Source organism: Peromyscus leucopus, chromosome 11 (assembly GCF_004664715.2).
Source record: "Peromyscus leucopus breed LL Stock chromosome 11, UCI_PerLeu_2.1, whole genome shotgun sequence".
Lineage (NCBI taxonomy): Eukaryota > Metazoa > Chordata > Mammalia > Rodentia > Cricetidae > Peromyscus > Peromyscus leucopus.
In genome coordinates, this window is record NC_051072.1 from 41,895,931 (window position 1) to 41,917,463 (window position 21,533).

At 38.4% G+C, this 21,533-nt stretch overlaps 1 protein-coding gene across 4 annotated transcripts in view; it reads left to right on the plus strand.

The window, feature by feature from the left end:
* Ipo11 (importin 11) overlaps positions 1 to 21,533 on the plus strand; it is a 178,197-nt gene that overhangs the window by 25,723 nt on the left and 130,941 nt on the right. For all 4 annotated transcript variants that reach the window (XM_028884121.1, XM_028884135.1, XM_028884145.2 and 1 more), the window contains exons 6-9: positions 14,025 to 14,157; positions 16,223 to 16,281; positions 18,303 to 18,351; positions 19,682 to 19,752. In XM_028884121.1, the coding sequence (XP_028739954.1) occupies positions 14,025 to 14,157; positions 16,223 to 16,281; positions 18,303 to 18,351; positions 19,682 to 19,752 (312 nt within the window). The remainder of the gene's footprint in view (positions 1 to 14,024; positions 14,158 to 16,222; positions 16,282 to 18,302; positions 18,352 to 19,681; positions 19,753 to 21,533) is intronic.

The window sequence follows — 21,533 nt, forward strand, 5'->3', positions numbered from 1 at the left end:
AGATCACTTAGATGTCAGTGAGGATGTTTGGTGGATAGAAAACAGTTTGGAAGCAAAGAAATTGGTTTGAGATTTTGAATGTAGTTCAGATGTGATAGTAAATCTCTTCAGGAAAGCAGTGGTAAAGGGAACAGCTAGGCAGGTGCAGCGTTGAAATTCAGGACTTAGGATTGGCATGGTTAGATATAGTTGACGTAAAGTAGAGAGGACAGCTGAAGGATTTCTGTAGGAGTTTCTTTTCTTGTCATAGAGATGAAGTGCTCGAGAGAAACAACTTAGGGAGCAGTTCTTTTGGCTCCTGGTTTCAGTCCACCATGGCAGGGAAGGCACCAAAGCTGATGTCGGCAGGCATATGTGCTGCAGGCTCTTCAGATCTCGGCGGATCAGGAAGTGGAGAGCTCAGGCTGGTCCCCACCCTACTAATTCTGCTAGCCTGGTCACAGTCCTAACTAAAGGTTCCAAAGCTTTACAGAATAGTACCACCAGCTATAGAATCAAGTATTCATCTTTTAATTTTTAGTTTTTAATTTTTGTTTTAGACGTGGTCTTTTGTAGTCCAGACTGGCCTCAAACTTGCTGTGTAGTTGAGGAAGACCGAATTCCTGCTCTTCATGCCTCCATCTCCCAAGTGCTGGGGTTACAATATGTATTACCACACCCAGCTAGTTTAAACTAGCCACATAGTTGAGCCCATGGGGCACATTCCATTCAGATTGTATCAGGGCTCTTAGTCCTTTACCAACTGTTACTTTTCTACTGTTCTTGGTATGGTTGTGGATCTGGATGTTTTTGACCTTTCAGAATAGGAATTTCATACTGTTGATGGTGACATTTTGGACTGTACTGTATAATACTGCTGAATTTGAAGGTGTTTGTTTTGGTGTTCTTGCTTACCTTTGGTAGTTAAGAAAAACACATAATTAGAAAGTTTATGATAGGGCTCAGAGAACTGGAGTATTTATAGGAAATTGTTGGTTTTGTGCCATTCTTTTTCCTTCCCCTTAGTGTACTGTATAGCTTAGGCTTTCTCCAGGGAATGGGCTTTTCCCTGGAAGATTGGAGGGTTTCTTCTGCTTTATTTAGCATGTGGGTCTTCTGACACCTGCTCGTCCTCATGCTTCAGTTCTTGGGTAGAGGTATATGTACATGCGCCCATGCTTTCTTTCCTCTTCCTTTTTTTTAAATAAATATTTTTATTTTATAATTAATTAAATTTTACATATCAGCCATGGATTCCCCTGTCCTCCCTCCTCCCACCCCCCAGCTCACCCCCTCAACCCATCCCGCATTCCCACCTTCTCCAAGGATATTTTGGCACAGCTACACCCCAGAAATATTCTAAAAGTTGTAAAGTTGAGATGCTTTATTCATTCCTAAAGGAGAAACCTATCCATGGGAAGGAATAATTGAAGAGCTGGCAGCTTGTGGAAAATGGGCAGTTTAATGGAGGGATCCCAGGGAAGAGAATCTTTGTAAAACCTTTATTCTTCCACAAAAAGCTAGCCAACTTTTTGTACCTGAAGACTCCTATTTTGTCCTTGGTGCACAGTGGAGTGCCTCTTCTTTGAGGATAGCTTAGGGAATAGGGAGAAAAGAAGCAGGTAGTTCTGGGCTGTCTCCCATGTACATTGTACATTAGTTTTGGACAGGTACAGTGGTGTGTGTGTGTGTGTGTGTGTGTGTGTAGTCTCAGGTACATGTTGGCTGTGGTGTGTGTGTGTGTGTGTGTGTGTGTGTGTGTGTGTGTGTGTGTGTGTAGTCTCAGGTACATGTTGGCTGAGGGCCCAGAACCACTCGAGACTCGAGTTGTGACTACTCTAGACAGCATAACAAAACAAAGTGAAGCAGCTGCCCAACAACAAGTGCACATTGATTCAGTCTCTCGGAAACGGAGGAGGAGGTTCAGAGCAACGCTTGTGGGCTCCTCACTCTGGAGGTTGTGGCATACCGATGTTGGGTTATGGCATTTTTCTTGTCTTCTTTCTTCCTCTTCCCTTCTGTTTCTACTTCCCCTTCCTCTTCTGCAGCCCAGACTGGCTTCAAACATGTTAAACAGCCAAGGGTGATCTTTAACTCCTGTTCGCATCTCCACCTCCCAAATGCAAGCATTATATGCATGTCACACCATGCTACTCTTTCTAGATAGAAATGCTTACAAAGTTTAAGCTAGGATTCCTTTTTATTATCTTTATTATGAACTATTGGTTTAAATACCCTGTCATGTTCATCTAAGAATGTTGTGTAAGAGAAATTCTTTTTGATAATCATAGGGCTGGTTACTTCGTTGTTCATTATCATGTTAGCTTGATTTCTGTTGTTACTTTATTTTAAAACTTTTTTCTTTTATTTATTTTTTTAATTACACTCATGGTATTATTATACTCATGACATTAATTACATTTGTGGTATTCATTGATTACATTCGCAGTATTCATTCAGTAACTATATTTATGATATTCATTAATTACATTAATTGTATTCATTTATTACATTCATGATATTATGTCCTGATACTACTGTCCATTTGTGGGGCTTTTCCATCATACAAAACGGAGGTTCTGTACTTAGGAAATCATTGCTCTATATTCCTTTCTTCTCCATCTTGAGATAATGTCTAATCTTTCTGTCTCTATGAATTTGTAAAGTCTTTATATTTCATGTATAGTATTTGTCCTTGTTTTGAATGTAAAAACATTTTATGTACAAGTGCAGGAGAAATAATACACAGATGGTTTGAACATAAAAACAGGTTATAATTCAAGAGTCCAGGGTCATTTGAAACTGGAAAATATTTTCTTTGTAGAAAATAGTAAAAATGATAACATTTCCCAATAAGCCCTTTTAAGCCAAATGATAGCTGAATTATACATATCAATATTGATTAGATTCTGGGATACAGAAGAAACCTAGCTTCATCTGTTCAGAGAGCTATGTTTTACTCAAGTTGTGTAAGTAAGATTCCTATTCATCTTTCCCTTCACTGATTTACGGCAGACATTTTTCTATAGGCTAATCCATAATCTAAAAAGATTTTAGCCTCCTCTCCTGAAAGTACAGCCAGCATTTTCTTTCATCAGCTTGATACAGTACAAATTCTTATCCTAATAGTGAAATGTTTCACTAAATCTTGCCCAGTGATTGGGCCAAACCAAAACTTATTATTATAAGCATCAGTCGTCCTAGGGTTCCCCCTGCTAGGTAGCCTCCCTGGATCTGTGGGTTGCAGTCTTTATGTCTAGTCCACTTATGAGTGAGTACATACCATGTTTGTCCTTCTGAGTCTAGGTTACCTCACTCAGGATGATATTTTCTAGTTCCATCCATTTGCCTGCAAATTTTATGATGTCATTTTATCTGCTGAGTAGTACTCCATTGTGTATATGTACCACATTTTCTTAATCCATTCTTCAGTTGATGGGCATCTAGGTTGTTTCCAGGTTCTGGCTATTATGACTAATGCTGCTATGAACATAGCTGAGCATGTATCTTTGTGGTATGATTGAGCATTCCTTGGGTATATGCCCTAGAGTAGTATAGCTAGGTCTTGAGGTAGATCAATTCCCAATTTTCTGAGAAACCGCCATACTGATTTCCACAGTGGTTGTACAAGCTTGCACTCCCACCAACAGTAGAGGAGTGTTCTCTTTGCTCCTCATCCTCTCCAACATAGACTGTCATTTGTATTTTTGATCATAGCCTGACAGGTGTAAGGTGGTATCTCAGAGTCGTTTTGATTTGCATTTCTCTGATGACTAAGCATGCTGAGCATTTCCTTAAATGCCTTTCAGCCATTTGAGATTTATTTTCTCCAGCCTCAGTGGCACATGCCTTTAATCTCAGCACTTGGGAGGCAAAGCCAGGCGGATCAAGGCCAGCCTGTTCTACAGAGTGAGATCTAGGAAAGGCACCAAAACTACACAGAGAAACCCTGTCTTGAAAAACCAAAAAAACAACAACAACAAAAATATTTATTTTCATTGTATATGTATGAATGTTTTGCCTACATGTATGTATGTACACCGTATGTGTGCCTGATGTTCTTGGAAGTCAGAATTGGACATCAAATACATTGGAATTATGGTTAACAGATGGTTGTGAACCACCATGTGGGCTATGAAAATTGAACCTGGGTTCTCTCCAAGAACAAGTTCTCTTAACTACTGAGCCACCTCCCCTACAGGGCCTCATTTTGTAGCCCTGGTTGGTCTGGAACTCACTGTGTAGATAGAGCTGGCCTCAGATTCACAGAGAACCACCTGTCTCTGTTTCCCCAGTGCTGGGATTAAAGGTGTGCACCACAACTCCCAATTGATTTTGCTTTATTTCTAATAATCAGGATTAAAGTAATGGTCAGTTTAATCTACTCAAGTCTTTCTTTGAATTTTCCTTACTTTTATTCCCACTTCAAATTTTTTAAGCTTTGACTTGCTTTTCTATGAAAAGAGTCTCAAAGTCAAATGTGTAGAACATTCTGGGTTACAGCTAATCTTTATTAAATATTACCCATCAGTAAAAGTGTGATTTATTTTGGCTTTTAAATTTTTTTGATTTTCAGATATTTGTTTTTAGCCTAGGCAGTCTCTTAAGTGTTCTGGTTGACTTTCCTGTAGTGGGGTTTTAGTTCCTCTCTGGCTTCTGAAATACAGGTCTACCTAGCATCTGACACTGAACTCGCTGGACTGTTTATTACATTGTGTTGGACGTTCATTTTCTCAGATCACTGCAGTGTTACTTCTGTTGTAGTCCTGCTAATTAGCCTAGAAAACCCACACATGGTTGTTGGTGCTCAGTAACTGTTAACTGAATAATTAGGTTGAGGATGTAGCACAGAAATTGAATGCTTACTTGCTTAGCAAATACAAGCATCTGGATTCAATTCCCAGCACTACAGAAACAAAGCACCCCAAAAATAATAGAAGAGTCATGCTCTTAGAAATTGATATATTTAAGCTGAGCATGGTGGCACATGCCTTTAATCCCAGCACCTGAGAGAGGCAGAGGCTGGTGGATCTCTGAGTTTGAGGCCAACCTGTCCTCCTTGTGAGTTCCAGGCCAGCCAGACCATGTAATAAGACTGTGTCTACAAAAAGCAAAACAAAAAAAAAATTATAAAGCAAAATTTTATGAAAACAGTTTTTTTTTTTTTTTTTTTTTTTTTTTTAAGATTACATACAGCTAGAAATATTCGGGGAGAAAATTGATTAGCACCTCTTTTTGTGGACTGATTAGCTGGACTGTCTGTATGTAGTAGGTGGTAGAAAGGGATCCAGCCCTGTGTGAGAGATGTGCAGAAGACAGCTGTTCAGTTACAGCTAGCTGTGTGGGAAGACTGCTGTGAAGAGTACTTGTGCTGGTTACAGCCGCTCCTGTTATTTTGGTAACCTGAAGTACAGAAACTCTTCCTTTGTTAATGTTTACTAGAATGACAAGATTCTTCAAGCAGCACTTGAGTTTTCCATGTATTTATTTATTTTTTCCTGAGACAGGGTTTCTCTGGGTAATAGTAGTCCTGGCTCTCCTGGAACTCGCTTTGTAGACCAGATTGGCCTCAAACTCACAGAGATCTACCTGTCTCTGCCTCCCAAGTGCTGGGATTAAAGGTGCGTGCAAATATGAGTTCATAGTTGGGTTAGCTGCTCTAGCAAATAATACAGGGCGTACTTCAAATTCCTGCCTGCTTCTCAGTATTGACTTTTATTTTTTTTTCCTTCTCCATATTTAAATAGATCAATTTCTTTTTAAGAGTGACAGATTACGAAATCAGCAGTGAGAGCAAATTGTTTTGTAGTAACAAAATTGAGCTTGATTTGACACAGTAAGTATATTCTTTCTTAATCTTCTTTTCTTTTCTTTCTTTCTTGCTTTCTTCTCTCCTTCCTTCCTTCCTTTTTTTTTAAAGATTCATTTATTTTGTATACAGCATGTATGACTACAGGTCAGAAGAGGGCACCAGATCTCATCACAAATGGTTGTGGGCCACCATGTGGTTGCTGGGAATTGAACTCAGGACCTCTGGAAGAGCAGTCAGTGCACTTAACCTCTGAGCCATGTCTCCAGCCCTTTTTTTTTTTTTTTTTTTTGAGGTAATGTTGTATTGCCTGGCCTGGAACTGACAGAGATCCTCCTGCCTCTATCTCTCAAATGCTAGGATTAAATGTATGCATCACTGTGCCCAGGTCAGTGTGCCTTTTTATACAAACCTGGATAATAAAAATTGATGTTATTGGCTGGAGAGATGGCTCAGCCGTTAAGAGCACTGACTGTTCTTCCAAAGATCCTGAGTTCAATTCCCAGCAACCACAAGGTGGCTCCCAACCATCTGTAATAAGATGTGGCGCCCTCTTCTGGCATACAGGCAGAACACTGCATGTATAATAAATAAAAATCTTAAAAACAATTGATGGTATCTCCAGTTAAAATAAAAATCTAAAGTGTCTGAAAGCAAGAAAATTTATGGTAGAAATAGTAATCCTAATGTAATTTTAACTCTACTAACTCTGCTAACTATATTTTATTTGAGGTATGTAATTCACAGAGGTACATGCTATGATAAACTATGTAATCTAAACACAAAAAAGAAAATACATACCGTGTTTGAAAATGCTTGTTTTTAAACCACCTTTAAAAAGAATTAGATTTATTTTCAGTGAAAACTGTTGTCTCCTAAGCAACTTTGAGATTTTGAACAAGAAGATTCTTTAAAATTGTTTGTTTAAAATTTTCTTGTTGTGGGCCTAGAAATATGGCTCAATAGTTAAGAACACTTGTTCTTGCAAAGGACCTGGGTTCAATTTCTAGCACCCACATCATAGCTCACGACCATCCACAACTTAAGTTTCAGGTGATCCAGTGTTCTCTGACCTCCGAGGGTGCCAGGCATGCACATACACACAGCAAACCACTTATACACCTAAAATTAAAAAAAAAAAGTTCTTTGTAGTCTTGAAGTTATTAGAATAGTACCTTTTGTGTTGGGCATGTGGCTCAGTGGTGGAATGCTTGCTTGCAGTTATAGGGTCCTAGGTTTAATTACTATCACTGAAAAAAATGTACATTTTTGGCTTTCTTTAAGTTTTAAAATTTCATTTAATGGAAGGTTTATAACTTAGAGGGAAATGAAGAAAAAGAGGAGCTGTCATGTAGCAGCTGCTTAAATTAGCTGTCATCATCACTGCTAGTTTTGCCATATCGTTTTGTCATGTGCTTTTTAGAGTATAATAAATGGTACTTTATAAATTCTTTCATGTCCGTGTATAAGATAGCGTTGTTTTGCCCTGAGCATATTTTATTTTATTTTTTTTAATTTAAATATTACAACATTTCCCCCTTCCTGTTCTTCTTTTCAGTCTCTCTCCTTGTCCAAGTCATGGCCTCTTTATCTTTGTAATTGTTACACACAAACTAGTCAGTCATTTAATGTTATTTGTATGTATTATTTACATACAAATATTATATTGTATGTATGTGATTTTGTCTGACTACTTGGTACTAGATAACCAATTGAAGGGCTCTTTCCAGAGGAGAACTATTTCACCTCCTTTCAGCCTTGTTTGCCTGTAGTTTTTGTCTGTGAGTGGGGCCCTGTGAGATTTCCTCCTGCTACGTTAGCATGTCTCTTGGTGGTGTACTTTGAGATCTTGTTTAGGCAAACCACATTGTTGAGGAATCATGGGTGTGTAGCTAACCTGTCAATTTCTAAGAGACTCACTCTTGTAGGTTTCTGCGTCCCTGACTCTTAAGAGTTTCTCAACCTTCTTGAGCAGTGGTTCCCAAGTGTTGGTTGAAGAGTTGTGTTCTAGACGTATCCATCTACACTTCGGGAGCTGGGCATCCCGTGATCACTTGTTTTCTGCTTTTTGACCAGTTGTGCTTTTCTGTAATGATCTCTGTCTGCTGCAAAGAGGTTTTTGTTGTTTTGAGTAGTGGTGAGAGTATGCTTATATGTGGCATTAGGGGACATGTTATAATGCAGTTAGGAATTATGCTGGTTTAATGAAGTGGTAGTAGGTTCTTATACAAGGTCTTTGACCCCACCAGCCCTGTACAGTTCAATGGGTTTCCGGTGCCAGACATAATGTTCCTGCTATTGAGTGAGCCTTAAGTCCCGTTAAGAAGCTGTTGGTTATTGCTAAGATATGAGTTTCACTGTGTTATCACGACATGCTGGTAATCATTGTGGTTTATAGGCTTACAGCTGGGTAGTATTATTGGTTGCTTCCCTCTCTTAGATGCATGTTTAATACCTTCTTGTATTATGAAAACTAGTCTTCAAGGAGGAGACTTTCAGGTCAGATCCTGCTCAAGTCCTCTGGGTCTTATGTCTGAGGTGCATATTGTCTTCAGCATTAGGAACTTACCTTTAACCTCTGGAGGCGACCAGTCCTTAGCATGTTTTATCACCAGCCCCACCTCCTTTTGAGACAGGGTCTCATGTAGCTTAGGCTGGCCTCAAACTTGCTATGTAGTCTAGGATGATCAACTCCTCTCCCCCTCTCCCCCAGTATTGCTGTCCTGGAACTCACTGCATAGACCAGGCTAGTCTTGTGCTCACAGAGATCCATCTGTATTTACCTCTTGAGTGCTGGGATTAAAGAGCCAGTTCCACAGCTAGCTCTTTTTTTTTTTGTTTTAAGATTTATTTAGCCAAGCAGAGTCAGGGTGATCTCTATGAGTTCAAGGCCAGCCTGGTCTACATAACAAGTTCCAGGATAACCAAAGCTGCATAGTCAGGTGGTCCCAACCCCCACCAAAATTTTTATTTTTACTTTATGCATATGAGTGTTTGTCTACATGTATGTGTGTATACCACTTGTGTTTCTGGCGTCCAAGGAGATCAGAAGAGGATGTTGGATCCCTGGAAACTGAGTTATAGATGGTAAGGAGCCACCATGTGTGTGCTGGGGGCCAAAAATGGGTCCTCTGAAAGAGCAACAAGTGTTCTTTACTGCAATCATCATCTCTTCAGCTCATGACCAACTCTTGATCTTCCTGTCTCTGCTCTCCAAGTGCTGGGATTACAGACATGCACCATCGTACTTGGCTTCTATCTTCCTGTTTATTTATAATCATCAACTGTATCACATCTAAGGAAAGAAAAAAAAATGACTAATTATTCTCTAGTTTTTTTCAAAGATATTTTTTCAGGATTTCTTTGAGTCAGGAAGTGCACTGTCTCTGAAAATCCTGTAATTAATTTAGAAGAGTTGCATCCACTTCTGTTATTCCTTTTTCATGCTGTTGTTCGATGGAGCTAGTTGTCCTGTTTGTGTCTCACCTTCTGTGCTTGCTGACTTGTTTCTTGCTGATAAGTTTCAGGTGAAAGTGTCTTGGTTTTTACAGTCTGTTGCATTGTTATTAGTTAGGAGTTCCATGGCTTTAATACTTTATTGTAACTTTTCCTAATGGGGAATCCAAGGACAATGGGCCTGAGTATTTAAGGGTACTTGAAATGCTAAAAAAAAGTTAAACTTACTTTAATGGCTCCCGTTTTATATTGAAAGGAGCTAAGTGTGTGCTTCTCAGCTAAACTCACCAAACTGTCAGTGGGTGGCACTGTCTTCTATTTAGAAAGAAAACCCAACCAGTTGGAGTTTGGACAAACCAGTTCTCAAGAGTGTGTTTTCACATAGTTTATTTGTGTAGTGTTTCACTGAATATCCTTCCCCTGGTACGTTTTTTAGAAGAAAATGTGGAAGAAATAGGTTTATTCCTCCTACTTGGTTTTCTTCATTACTTTCTCTTTTCCATCTGAGCTATAAGCAGACATCAGTTGATGGCTCTGGAGCAGATGAAGGTTATGCATAGCGTGTGGACATGATAGTGGTCAGTGGTTTCTTTCTTAAATCTGTCTTCCCTTGTTTTACAGTAAGATGAAAAAATGGTTGAAAATGGCTGAAATACTTGTCAAAGATAGTCATAGTAAAACTGATTTTATTCAGAAGGTGCTACTAGAGGAGGGGTCACAGGGGGGACGAGAGGCTGGACACAACACTGAATGTAAGAAAATGGGAGTTTATAGTCAAAGAATTAGGAGACGGTGTGGGAGGTGTTAGTGGCTGGGAAGTTACTAGGAGGAAACATCCAGGATAAGGGGCAGTTTCTGTTGAAATTGACCTTCTTAAGGCAGGCCAGGATGATGAGATACCATCAGGATTGTAGAGGTAAGGAACCTAACTAGATATTGAGAGTGAGTGAGATGTCCATGAGAGAGAGGCTTTGTCTGACTATACCATTGCGTAAACTGTACAATGAAGAGGCAGACCAGGAAGTCTAGAAGTCCACGCCCAATTAGGAAAGGGATTTAGGAGAGCCTGACTAGAGTTTAATCAAGAGTGATATGATTGCTCCTGCACTGTAATCATCTCTTTGTGTAGCAGTGTAGATTAGCTTAAAACTACTTAAATTGGAGCCTTAGTATGTGTCTGATGTCCTTACTCAGGTACTTTGTTCAAGATCTAGACTAGGAAACAAGGGATATTAAGAACAGCATTTTCATACTGTTCATTTATTTCTGTCCAAAGTGGTATATTGCCCTCATTCAGAAATACTTGATGTATGCAAAACATGTTGCTCACATAGTTTTTATATTGAAATAATGGTAACTTTTACTAATATAATAATAAATTTTAGGAGTAGAAAAAGGGAAGAATGCAAAAAAGAAAAATTGAGGAAAAAAGAGAGAGAAGAATTAATAGATAAGATCTTTGTCATTGCTAAGTGGTGGTGGCATACACCTTTAATGACAGCACTCTGGAGGCAGAGGCGGATGGATCTCTTGAGTTTGAGGCCAGCCTGGTGTACAGAGTGAGTTCCAGGACAATAAGAGCAACACAGAGAAACTTTGTCTCAAATAACAAACAACAAAAAAAGATATTTGTCATTAATATCTATATTTTAAAAAATTTTTGAGATAGTATCTCCCTGTGTTGCTCAGGCTGGATTGGAACTCAGGAGTCTCTGATCTCAGCCTCTCAGTTACCTGGGATTATGGGTAAGTTCAATTTTGCCCACTGTCATATATATATAATTCTTCTGTTGTTCTCTTGAGACATGGCTTTATGTAGCCTCGGGTGTTCTTGAACAACTGATCCTCCTGTCTTTACCTCCCTAGTATTATAAGTGTTTGTCACCCTACTCATCTTAATATCTGTAACTGTTTTTTGTTTTTGTTTTTGAGACAGAGTCTCTCTGTAGCCCTGCCTGCCCTGAAACTCACTATGTAGACAGACTGGCCTAGAATTCACAGAGATCCACCTTCCTCTGCCTCCAGAGTGCTGGGATTAAAGGTGTGCACCACGCTGCCTGGGCAATATCTATAACTTTTACTGCATTTTTATTATGTATGTGTGTGTGATGTGTGCAGACATGAATTTGCTACAGTGTGCAAGTAAAGGTCAGAGGACAACATTTTGAATTTGATTTTTCTCTTATTTTATGTGGGTTCCAGGGATCCAGCTTGCTGGACCTTCTCACAAACTCCCTTTTGTTTTTTGAGACAAGGACTCAGGTACCCAGGCTTCCATCAAACTTACTGTGTAGCTGAGACTGGACTTGAACTCCTGATCCTCTTTCCTCCTCCTCCTAAGTTAACTATTCTTATGATTGTCTGAATTACCAAACTTTCTTATACATGTTTTTAGAATTACATTTTAAATGTAAAAGGTTTTGTGGAACAAGCAAAATTTTACTTTGATGACTTTGTTTCAACCATGAAGAAAATGTTCCTTTTATCCTAATCTTTTGATTAGTATACCTTATTTAGACTTTGGGAAATGAGTGGAGAGGCTCTTAGATTTAATGTAATTTGTACTCTGTGTGCAGATAGTAGATTTTGGTAATATTTTCCTGTGTCTTAGTTAAGGTTTCTATTGCTGTGAAGAGATACCGTAATCACAGCAACTCTTATAAAGGAAAACATTTAATTGGGACTAGCTTATAGGTTCAGAAGTCAGGAAGTATGGGCACTGGAAAAGGAGCCGGGAGTTCTACATCTGAGTTGGCAGGCAGCAGGAAGAGATAGAGAAACACTGGGCCCAGCTTGATCATTTGAAACCTCAAAGTCCACACCCCAAGTGACACACTTCCTCCAACAAGGCCACACCTCCTAAATGTGGCACTCCCTAGTGACCAAGCATTTTCAAATCTGTGAGCCTAGGGGAGCCATTCCCTCCCTCCCTCCCTCCCTCCCTTCCTCCCTCCCTCCCTCCCTCCCTCTCTCTCTCTCTCTCTCTCTCTCTCTCTCTCTCTCTCTCCTTCTCTCCCCCTCCCCCTCTCTCCCCTTCCCCCCTCTCCCTCCCTCCCTCCCTCCCTCTCCTCTCTCTTCTCTCTCTTTTTGATTTTCAAGACAGGATTTCTCTGTGTAGTCCTCAGGCATTCCTGTTCAAACCACCACATCCCGGTACCAGAAATAATGCTTAAAAATTGTAACAGTTAAGGTCATCTTGTTATTTTGCTATCATTGTTATAAAACACTTAACATAAATCTGACATGGGTTTGAAATGTATTGGTCATTCAGGGGTCCTGATTTTTTCTTCACATTTGCCTTCTTGAGCAAATTGTAGTTTCTATGTGGTTAACTCTCTTTTCAAGCTTGATCTTACATTAATTTTTTATTAATGACAGGGTTTCAGTGTGTAACTCAGCCTGGCCTCAAGTGTGAGATTCTCTTTTCCTTAGTCTCACAAGTACTGAAGTTACAGTGTACACCAATTCGCCTACTTTAATCATGTTTTAAATTGGACTTCTTTTGTTTGTTTTTTTGAGATGGGGTCTTGGTGTGTACAACAGGCTGGCCTGTGATTCTCCTGCCTCAGCCTCCCTGGTACTGATTTTATAGATGAATGTCACTCTACCAGGCTAGACTTCTTAATCTTTTTGTGTGTCCCGTCCCCCCCCCCCCCCCCCCCCCCCCCCCCAGACAGTCTTTCTGCGTAGCTTTGTGCCTTTCCTGGAACTCATTTGGTAGCCCAGGCTGGCCTCGAACTCATAGAGATCCTCTTGGCTCTGCTTCCCATGTGCTGGGATTAAAGGTGTATGCGCTACCACCGCCCGGCTGACTTCTTAATCTTATTTTGTTTTGAAGAACTAAAGAATGCTTATCACCATCAATTTTTCATTTTCTAGTGAGTTTAGCACATGGTAGTAATGGAGAGAAAAAGGTCCTGTGACTATTTGAACTTGTTCCAAATTACATTTGTATGTTACTTTTTTAAAAGACTATCTCAGGCTGACCTTAAACTTCTGGCAGTCCCCTTGCCTCAGCCTTCCAAGTGCCAGGATTATAGTCATGTGCCACTGCTGTATGTGTGCTATATGTACGTGGGAAAAACTGAAGATACCACTAGTTGGTGCTTCAGCGCTTCACACAAGGAGGTGGAGGCTGACTGTGTTCTCAACCAAGGCGTCTGGTGTTTCCTTCCTTCCCTTCCTTTTGTGCCGAGGATAGCAACGGGGGTCTCAAGCATGCTAGGCAGGTGCTATAGAAACGAGTCATTTCCCAGCCCTTTGGTCATTTTTTAACCATTGGTATAGGTTAGGAACATAGTCTGAAGTCATGTGGTTTGTATGTTTCTAGTTTTAAATACTATGGGCAGAACTGGAGGAGGAGCACAGAAAGTCAGACTGACTTGATAGTCTAGCATAGTGTATCAACATGTGTGACATACTGAGTGATGGTCCATAAATGATTGTTTTCAATCCCTTAGTACTAGAGTGCAAAAGAAAAGCCAAAGTAATCACCAGTCTGTAAATATAGGTATCATTGGGATAAATATTGTTTTCAGAGACTGATTCTTTAGGTATGTGTCTCTGTGTATGTGTTCAAAGCAATTAGCCAGAGAACACTAATCATTACTATGTATTGTAGTTAATAATCTTTGAAAAGCATCACCATAAATACTTTTTAACTCTTTCAAACCTCACTAAAGATGTTTTTTTTGTTGTAAGACTACAATGTAATTGCTTTGTAGTTGTAATTTATTATTAAAACAAGTGACGTGTACAAACTTGATGCTTTTTCTTGCAGTTAGCTTCTGGAATTTATAATTTTGCCTGTTCTCTGTGGAATCATCATACGGACACATTCCTGCAGCAGGTTTCTTCTGGCAATGAATCTGCAGTTCTTAGTTCACTAGAACGAACACTACTATCTTTAAAAGGTATTGTTAAATTAGATGAGTTCATCTTTGAAATGCCATGCTTCAACACAGTTGCCAGGTAGTTGCTCTGGACAGATTTCTTTCTCGGGTGCACTTGGGAAATGGGTTGATTTCTCTTTAAGATAAGAACTAGAGAGCTTTTTTTCTTTTCTAAGAAACTTATCAAAATACCAAGTCATTTCAAATGGATGAATTGTACGTTACTATGGTTTCAGTCCCCAAGCATGCTTCTTTCATGTACTTCTATTTTCCCTTACTTCTCATTCTGGGCCCTACTTTTACCATTGGCCTGTTAAGGTTCCAGTCCTACATGCTTGGTTCAATGGTGTCTCTCAAGTCTCTTTTCCTTAAACTTGATCTTTGACGTTTGTGCCTCAGGCTTGCCTGGAATTTAATAGATGGTGGTAGGGATGCTATTTTGGCCTATGCTTTCCTGTACCATATTTGTGATCATTCTTGTAGCATCATTTCCATTTTACCTTCCATGAGCCAATTACTTATCTTACTGAATGTAGCCCGCGCTTCTTTTACCTTCTGACCCACACATTTGTCCATTTATTATCACCCCGCACCCAGTCCTCTTCCTGAAACATGGTGGCTAAGACTGTGTGTTTTTTTGTTTTATTTGTTTTTCCTCATAGAACATACTTTTCTCTTTCTCAACTCTGTTTTGGATTCTTTACAGTTTTATTTATAAGATATTTAATTATGCTCAGCACCATACCTTGGAATTTCACTGTACACTCTTGGCACTGTCTGAGGGCATCATTTACGCAAATTAACTAGACAGTGTCTGCACAACCCCCAAACTGTGGGTCCATCTTGGTGAGGTCTGTGGACAAATATGTGAATGGTTTTAAAGGACTATCCACATTTTAAGAAGTTGAGTTGTAGATAGTCATATGCTTAATTTTTTTTTTTTTAAACATAGGCTGACCTGGAACTCAGTATATAGGTTTACCCAGGCTGGTCTTGAACTCACAGAGATCTGACTTCCTCTGCTTCCGGACTTCTGGGATTAAAGATGTACACTACCACACACAGCCTAAATTTAATTTCAATACTCTGGTCTTTGGGTTCATGAGCACTAATAGATAATTATTTAGTAATAGAGATAGCAATGCTTATTTAATGAAGTGGCTTTAATTTTTGTCTTCGGCTGGGATGAGGCCCAACGTTAGTGTGTTTGCCTGGTATTCAAGAGGCCCTACGTTCTTCCTTCTTCCAGGTTGTCTCATGTTATCATACTTGTTGTGGAATTGTGCTGTTTTACATATATTACACTCTTGAACCCTTTAGTTAAGTACGAAGTCAGTTGTAGTAACCACATTTTCCATGAGGAAAGTGGATATAGAAAAATTGCTCTGAGTAATACAGATACTGAAGAAAAGACTTAAACCTAGCTCTGACTTAAAATCTATTACCTTAATTGTCTCTGTGCACAAGGATTTTAGTTACCATAAGATATAATACTTAAATTAAGCACTCTGGGGCTGGAGAAATGGCTCAGTGTTTAAAGAGCACTGACTTCTCCTACAGAGGACCTGGGTTCAATTCCCAGCACCCACATGGCAGCTCACAACTGTCTGTAACTCCAGTTCTAGGGTATCTGACACCCTCACACAGACAAAACACCAATGCACATGAAATAAAAATAAATTATTAAAAAAAATTAAGCACTCTAGTCTGTTCCAGATATAGAAAGAATTTAGTTTTAAATCAGTTTTAGGAGACAACTGTATTTTCATATAGCCTGAATTTGAAGGTTTTAGTTGTATCTTAAAATGTCTAAGAATTAATTACCCTCAATTTCAAAATAAGTCTGACTGACAGTTATATGTATAGTATAGCTACATGTGAGAACAAACATTGCTTATTTTGTTCAGGAGAACTAGGCGTAGTACTCACCCACAAGACTAGGGGTTGTCTGTCCGTGTCTACTAAGTGAGAAGACAATCATCTTTGACTTGATTGAGTTTTGTTACTCAGACTCATTATAATTATGGTTGTAATAGAATATAGTTTGAAGAAGTACAGTTCAAATGGAACTTTCTTTGCTTTTCAGTGCTGCGTAAGTTAACTGTGAATGGATTTGTGGAACCTCATAAGAACATGGAGGTGATGGTAAGAAACAGAAAGGATTATGACAAGTGACCTTGGGAAAGTGATGTTTTTCTGACTGCCTTACAGCATACTCTTTTTATCTGGCATTGATTTGGAACAGTTTTTAATTAAGTGGCCATCTAGGTCTTATTGTGGCTTTTACCATTTCCTGTATGTTATAGTGAATTTTGTAGTTGTCTGCTTTCACCATATTAAAGTGGCTGTTATATAAAGGAGGGGAAATGGACCTAGGATGTTTTTCAATTTGTCAGATATAATGACAGGGTTAATTTGAATTTAAGTTAAAGTGAGTTCCTGTGAATTTGAATGCTGTTTTAACATTATTAGGTGCATTCCAAATTGTCAGTTAAGTCTTTTTCTTTGTTTTTATATACTTAAAAATGAAATATTTTTCTCTTTATAACAGTAACACATCTTTACAAGAAGTTTGATAAATAAATACATGAGCCTTAGATATAGTTAGTTATAAGGTACTTGCCTTCACATATATGAGGTCCTGTGTTAGACTCCTAGCACTGCAAAATGAAAACCCCTGTCTTACATTCTTTTGCTGTGATTAAACACCATGACCAAAGCAACTCATAAAAGAAAGTATTTAATTGGGATTATGGTTTCAGAAGGTTAGAGTCCAAGATGGAGCAAAGGCATGTTGACAGGAGATCAAACACCATAACCAAGGCAACCAAAGCATTTAATTGGGCTTATGAGTTAGAGTCCATGGTGGAGCAAAGATTTTTTTGACAGGAGCAGCTGAGAGTTCACATCGAGATCTGCAAGCAGGAGGCAGAGAGGATACTGGGAATGGCATAGGTCTTTTGAAATTTCAAATTTGGCCCCCAGTAACACACGTCCTCCAACAAGAGCACACTTTCTAATCCTTCCCAAACAGTCCCACTAGCTGAGGACCAAATATTTAAACATATAATTTATGGGGGGGCTATTCTCATTCAAACCACTACAACCCACAGACTAACTGTGTATAAACAATATGTGTGTGTGAACAACCTTATACAAGCCCATATAGGTTGTTATCTTAGTTCCTATTCTATTGCTATGAAGAGACACCACGATCAAGGCAGCTTATAAAAGAAAACATTTAATTGGGGGCTTACTTACGGTGTCTGAGGGGTAGCCCATGATTATTGCAGCAGGAAACATAGAGGCAGGCAGGCAGGCATGGATGGATGGTGCTGAAGCAGCAGTAGCTGAGAGCTTACATCCTGAATTGTAGGCAGCAGTTGAGGGAGAGTTGACTGGGCCTGGCATGGGCTTTTGAAACCTCCAAAGCCCACCCCCAGTGACGCACCTCCTCCATCAAGACTGTACCTCCTTATCCTTCTAAACACCCCACCAACTGGAAACCAAACACTCAGTAAGACTGTTGGGACCATTTTCATTCGGACTACAGTTGTACCATAAATTCCCTGTTGATATATAGCATCTCTTGTTTCTTCTGTACAAAAGTGTATAGCTATGTGATTTCTGCTTAAATATAAATTGGTTTTTAGGATGAGTTTAGCTCAGTTTACATGTTCTCTGGGGATATTTTAGGGGCTGCATGGAGTTGAGGGAAGTAGTACATTGAGTTAGGGTCTCCTAAAAAATATTGAAAAAATTCATTATTATATTCCTGTTGAAGATTTGCTTATGATGATGCATTGTTACTGAGCATGATTCACATCTGTAATATCATTTTCTTGGTATGTTCTGACAGGAAGACTACAAGTTTGAGGCTAGATAGGGTAACTTAGCAAGACTGTATCTCAAAATAAGAAGGTCTAGAAATGTAACTTAGTGATACAGTACTTGCCCAGCATGTGTAGGTCTTGAGTTTGTTGTGTTCATGATCCTTCTCCTTCAGTCTCTAGCATGTTGGGCTTGTAGGCATATTTGACCACACCTAGCTCTCTCAGGTACTTGTACAAAAACTATGTGCTGTGTGTTTTAGTAACCTTGACAAAAAGCATAAGGTTATGTTTACAACAGAATACATTGAGATTTTAAAATATATTCTTTTCTAGGGTTTTTTACATGGAATATTTGAACGTCTCAAGCAATTTCTAGAGTGCAGTAAGTACTTCCATTGCAGGTTTGGCTGTAGAACTGACATTCATTACTGTTTATTATTCATTAACAGCTGGGATTAATGAGGGTTAATATAGATTAGCAAATTACTCCTAATTCATCAACAGCTTCTACTCTGTACATACAAATCTGTAGATGGTGATTTGGACAGTCTGAGTGAAGTCTTGGTAGTGGGGCAGATTCTGTAAGTGGCTTAGAATGAGTGTCTTAGAAGTTGGTAACTAGCTATTGAGGATGGATCAGAAGCTTAGTTTTGCCTCCATATACCCGTTTTATCCCAAATCTAGAGGAAACCCTTTCCTTAAATTCTGTGTTGTGTGTTCATTCCTTCCTTTAACTAATACTGCTACCCTAGGCGTGACAATTTTATGTTTAAGAAGTAATAAGTGTAGAGTATATGCTAAGCCCTATTTAGATTCTTGTAGATTTTTCTTTTAGTGTAGTTTATATGTCACTATGACAAAAATGTCCATCCTTAAATTATACTGTATATACTTTTTTTTTTGTAATCCAAAGCCCCATAAAGAAAATTTAGCACTCATGTTTGTGTTGTACTTTTATTGGTGACCTATTATCCTGTCTCTTCCATATATGTATTGTGGACATCTTTGCTTGGGATGCACTTGTACTCGTGTGTGTGTGTGTGTGTGTGTGTGTGTGTGTGTGTGTGTGTGTGTGTAGAATGAGTATATTTAGACTCTTGCTATCTGAATCTTAATCATATTTGTAGGAGTTGTTGATTACTTTACACTTGTCATTTTTAATTTAGCAAACGCTTTATTGAACCTGTTGCCAAGCATTTTGTATCATGTAGTTAATTTTTTAAAAAAACTGGTCACTTTGCTCTGGTCATCAAAAAGGTAGCAAAGTTAGTTGAATGAGATATGTCAAAGCAGATTATAGAGAGTGATTAGAGAGCAAAGGAGTTGATGAACTGATAGTGTTCAGAATGTACAAAATTAAGTGGAAGACTTTTTAGAATAAATTTGTTGTAAAGTATGACAAAATGATAGTGAATACATTATTCTTTGAGTGCTTTGTGTTATTTAAAAATGCTTCAAATATAGTTGATTTAGTCTTTAAAAATGTGATTTGTAATTTGTTGCTAAAATCACTTTATTTAAAAATGTGTTCTATATTTTAGGATTAATTTTGTTTATTGTAACATTGATAATTACTGTTTTATTAAGTACAAATCTTGTTACTACTTTTTCAGTCATGAATTTCTTATGTGAAATATCTTATTTTTGTTAAAGTTTTGATGCTTTTTTGTAATTTTACAGACTATTAAAAACTTGAATTGTATTCTTAATAGGTAGAAGTATAGGTACAGATAATGTGTGTCGTGACAGACTGGAAAAGACCATCATTCTTTTTACTAAAGTGGTAAGTGTTCTTTTTCTGTTATATATGTTTTTTTTTTTTTTTCAAGTAAAATACACCCTCACATTTAGAAATGGAAATATGTTTGTAATAGTTTTTGCTTTAATGAAAGGAAACTTCTGTTTTAAGTCTTCATTGGAAAGCCAAAAATCACCTTTATCTTTAAATTTAAGAACATGTATAGTAATTAAACTTACATACAGAATGTCATAGTATGTAAGTTGTCTTGATGTAAAGGAATCACCTCCAGTTGATTATGTAGTGGTTGATGGGTTGCCTAGCATGCATTGTTGTTATTAGCACTGGGAAAAGAAAATCAACTATAATGAATATAAAGTTGATTTTTCTAAAGTTCATTACTCTTAGATCTACTAGAGATCTAAGGAAAAAAGCGGAAATAGCAGTTCAGCCAGAAGTGCATCAATGCAGCTGGCCAGTGTAAATAATATCAGAGTATTTTCAGAATGAATATCAGATTATTATCACAACTACCACATCTTTTGAATGGAATTTATGGTTGTACTGTAATAGGCAATGCATCTAAACGCCTGATAAAGTTCAGTTTTATATAATATTTTATGAAAACTGGGGGTTGGAGAATTGGAAGAAATAAAAAGAATTGTGTTATATCACTTAGGAAGGCCTGATTGGAGACTATTTGCACACAAAATAGATACTTGAAGATGGTCAGAATATCTGTTTTTTCTTTTATTAATGCTTTTTTAGTTTTTAGTATTAGGGTTAAGATTTGAAAGTCAGTTGTCTTCATTTCCTACATTCTAGGTAGCATCAGCCATTAAAATCAAATTAATTTAACCTTTAAAGACCCAGTGTAAAGCTGACTTATTATATTTATTTATTTACTTATTTCTTATTTTATATAGTTTGAGACAGAGTTTCTATGTAGCTCTGGCAGTCCTAGAACTCACTATTTAGAAGACCAGGCTGGGATCAAACTCACAGAGATCCGCCTGCCTCTTCCTCCCGAGACCTGGGATTAAAAGTTTGTGCCACCACTCCTGGCTTGACTTAGATTCTAAACACAAAGCAAACAAAAAGGAGTTGAGGTTAAATCAGAGGGGCAGTTTGTACCACTGACACCTGCCTACTTCTCTGCTGGTATAGTTCCTGTTAGCTATCAGATAGTAGCCGAGGGACATTTCTTCTTTTTAAAGGATTCTAGTAGATAATGTCAGAGGAATATAGAATGTCGTCATTTTGTAATTCCTAAGGAAATAACAGATCCAGGCAGGGATCATCCCCGGCTCTTTACATCAGGAGTGGAAAGGCTGCTGAAGCTACTCACCTGGTAGCCTTGCACATGCAGAGCCAACGTTATGCACATGTTTTAGAAACCACATTGGTCACTTACTGGACTGCTGGGTTTCTTAGTTCTCTTGGCTTTGTAATTTATTGTATTTTTTAGAACAAGTTGACAGTGATAACTTCACTTACGACATTTATAATCTCCAAATTTTTGCTAAAACTTTAAAAATTAAAACATTTCAAACGTTGCCCCAAATAGAATTGCTGAGTCCACTGAGTCCCCATGAAGTTACTCCTCACCTTCAACATCTGTCAATACATAGTCATTGTCAGTCTTTTTTTTGAGGCAGGGTCTCACTATGTACTCTTGGCTGGCCTAGAGTCTTGAGGTTGTCTAGGCTGGCTTCTGCATCTACTGAGATTAAAGGCTTCTTCTGTCCTCTTTTTTTTTTTTTGTTTTTTTTGAGACAGGGTTTCTCTTTAGCTTTGGAGCCTGTCCTGGACTAGCTCTGTAGACC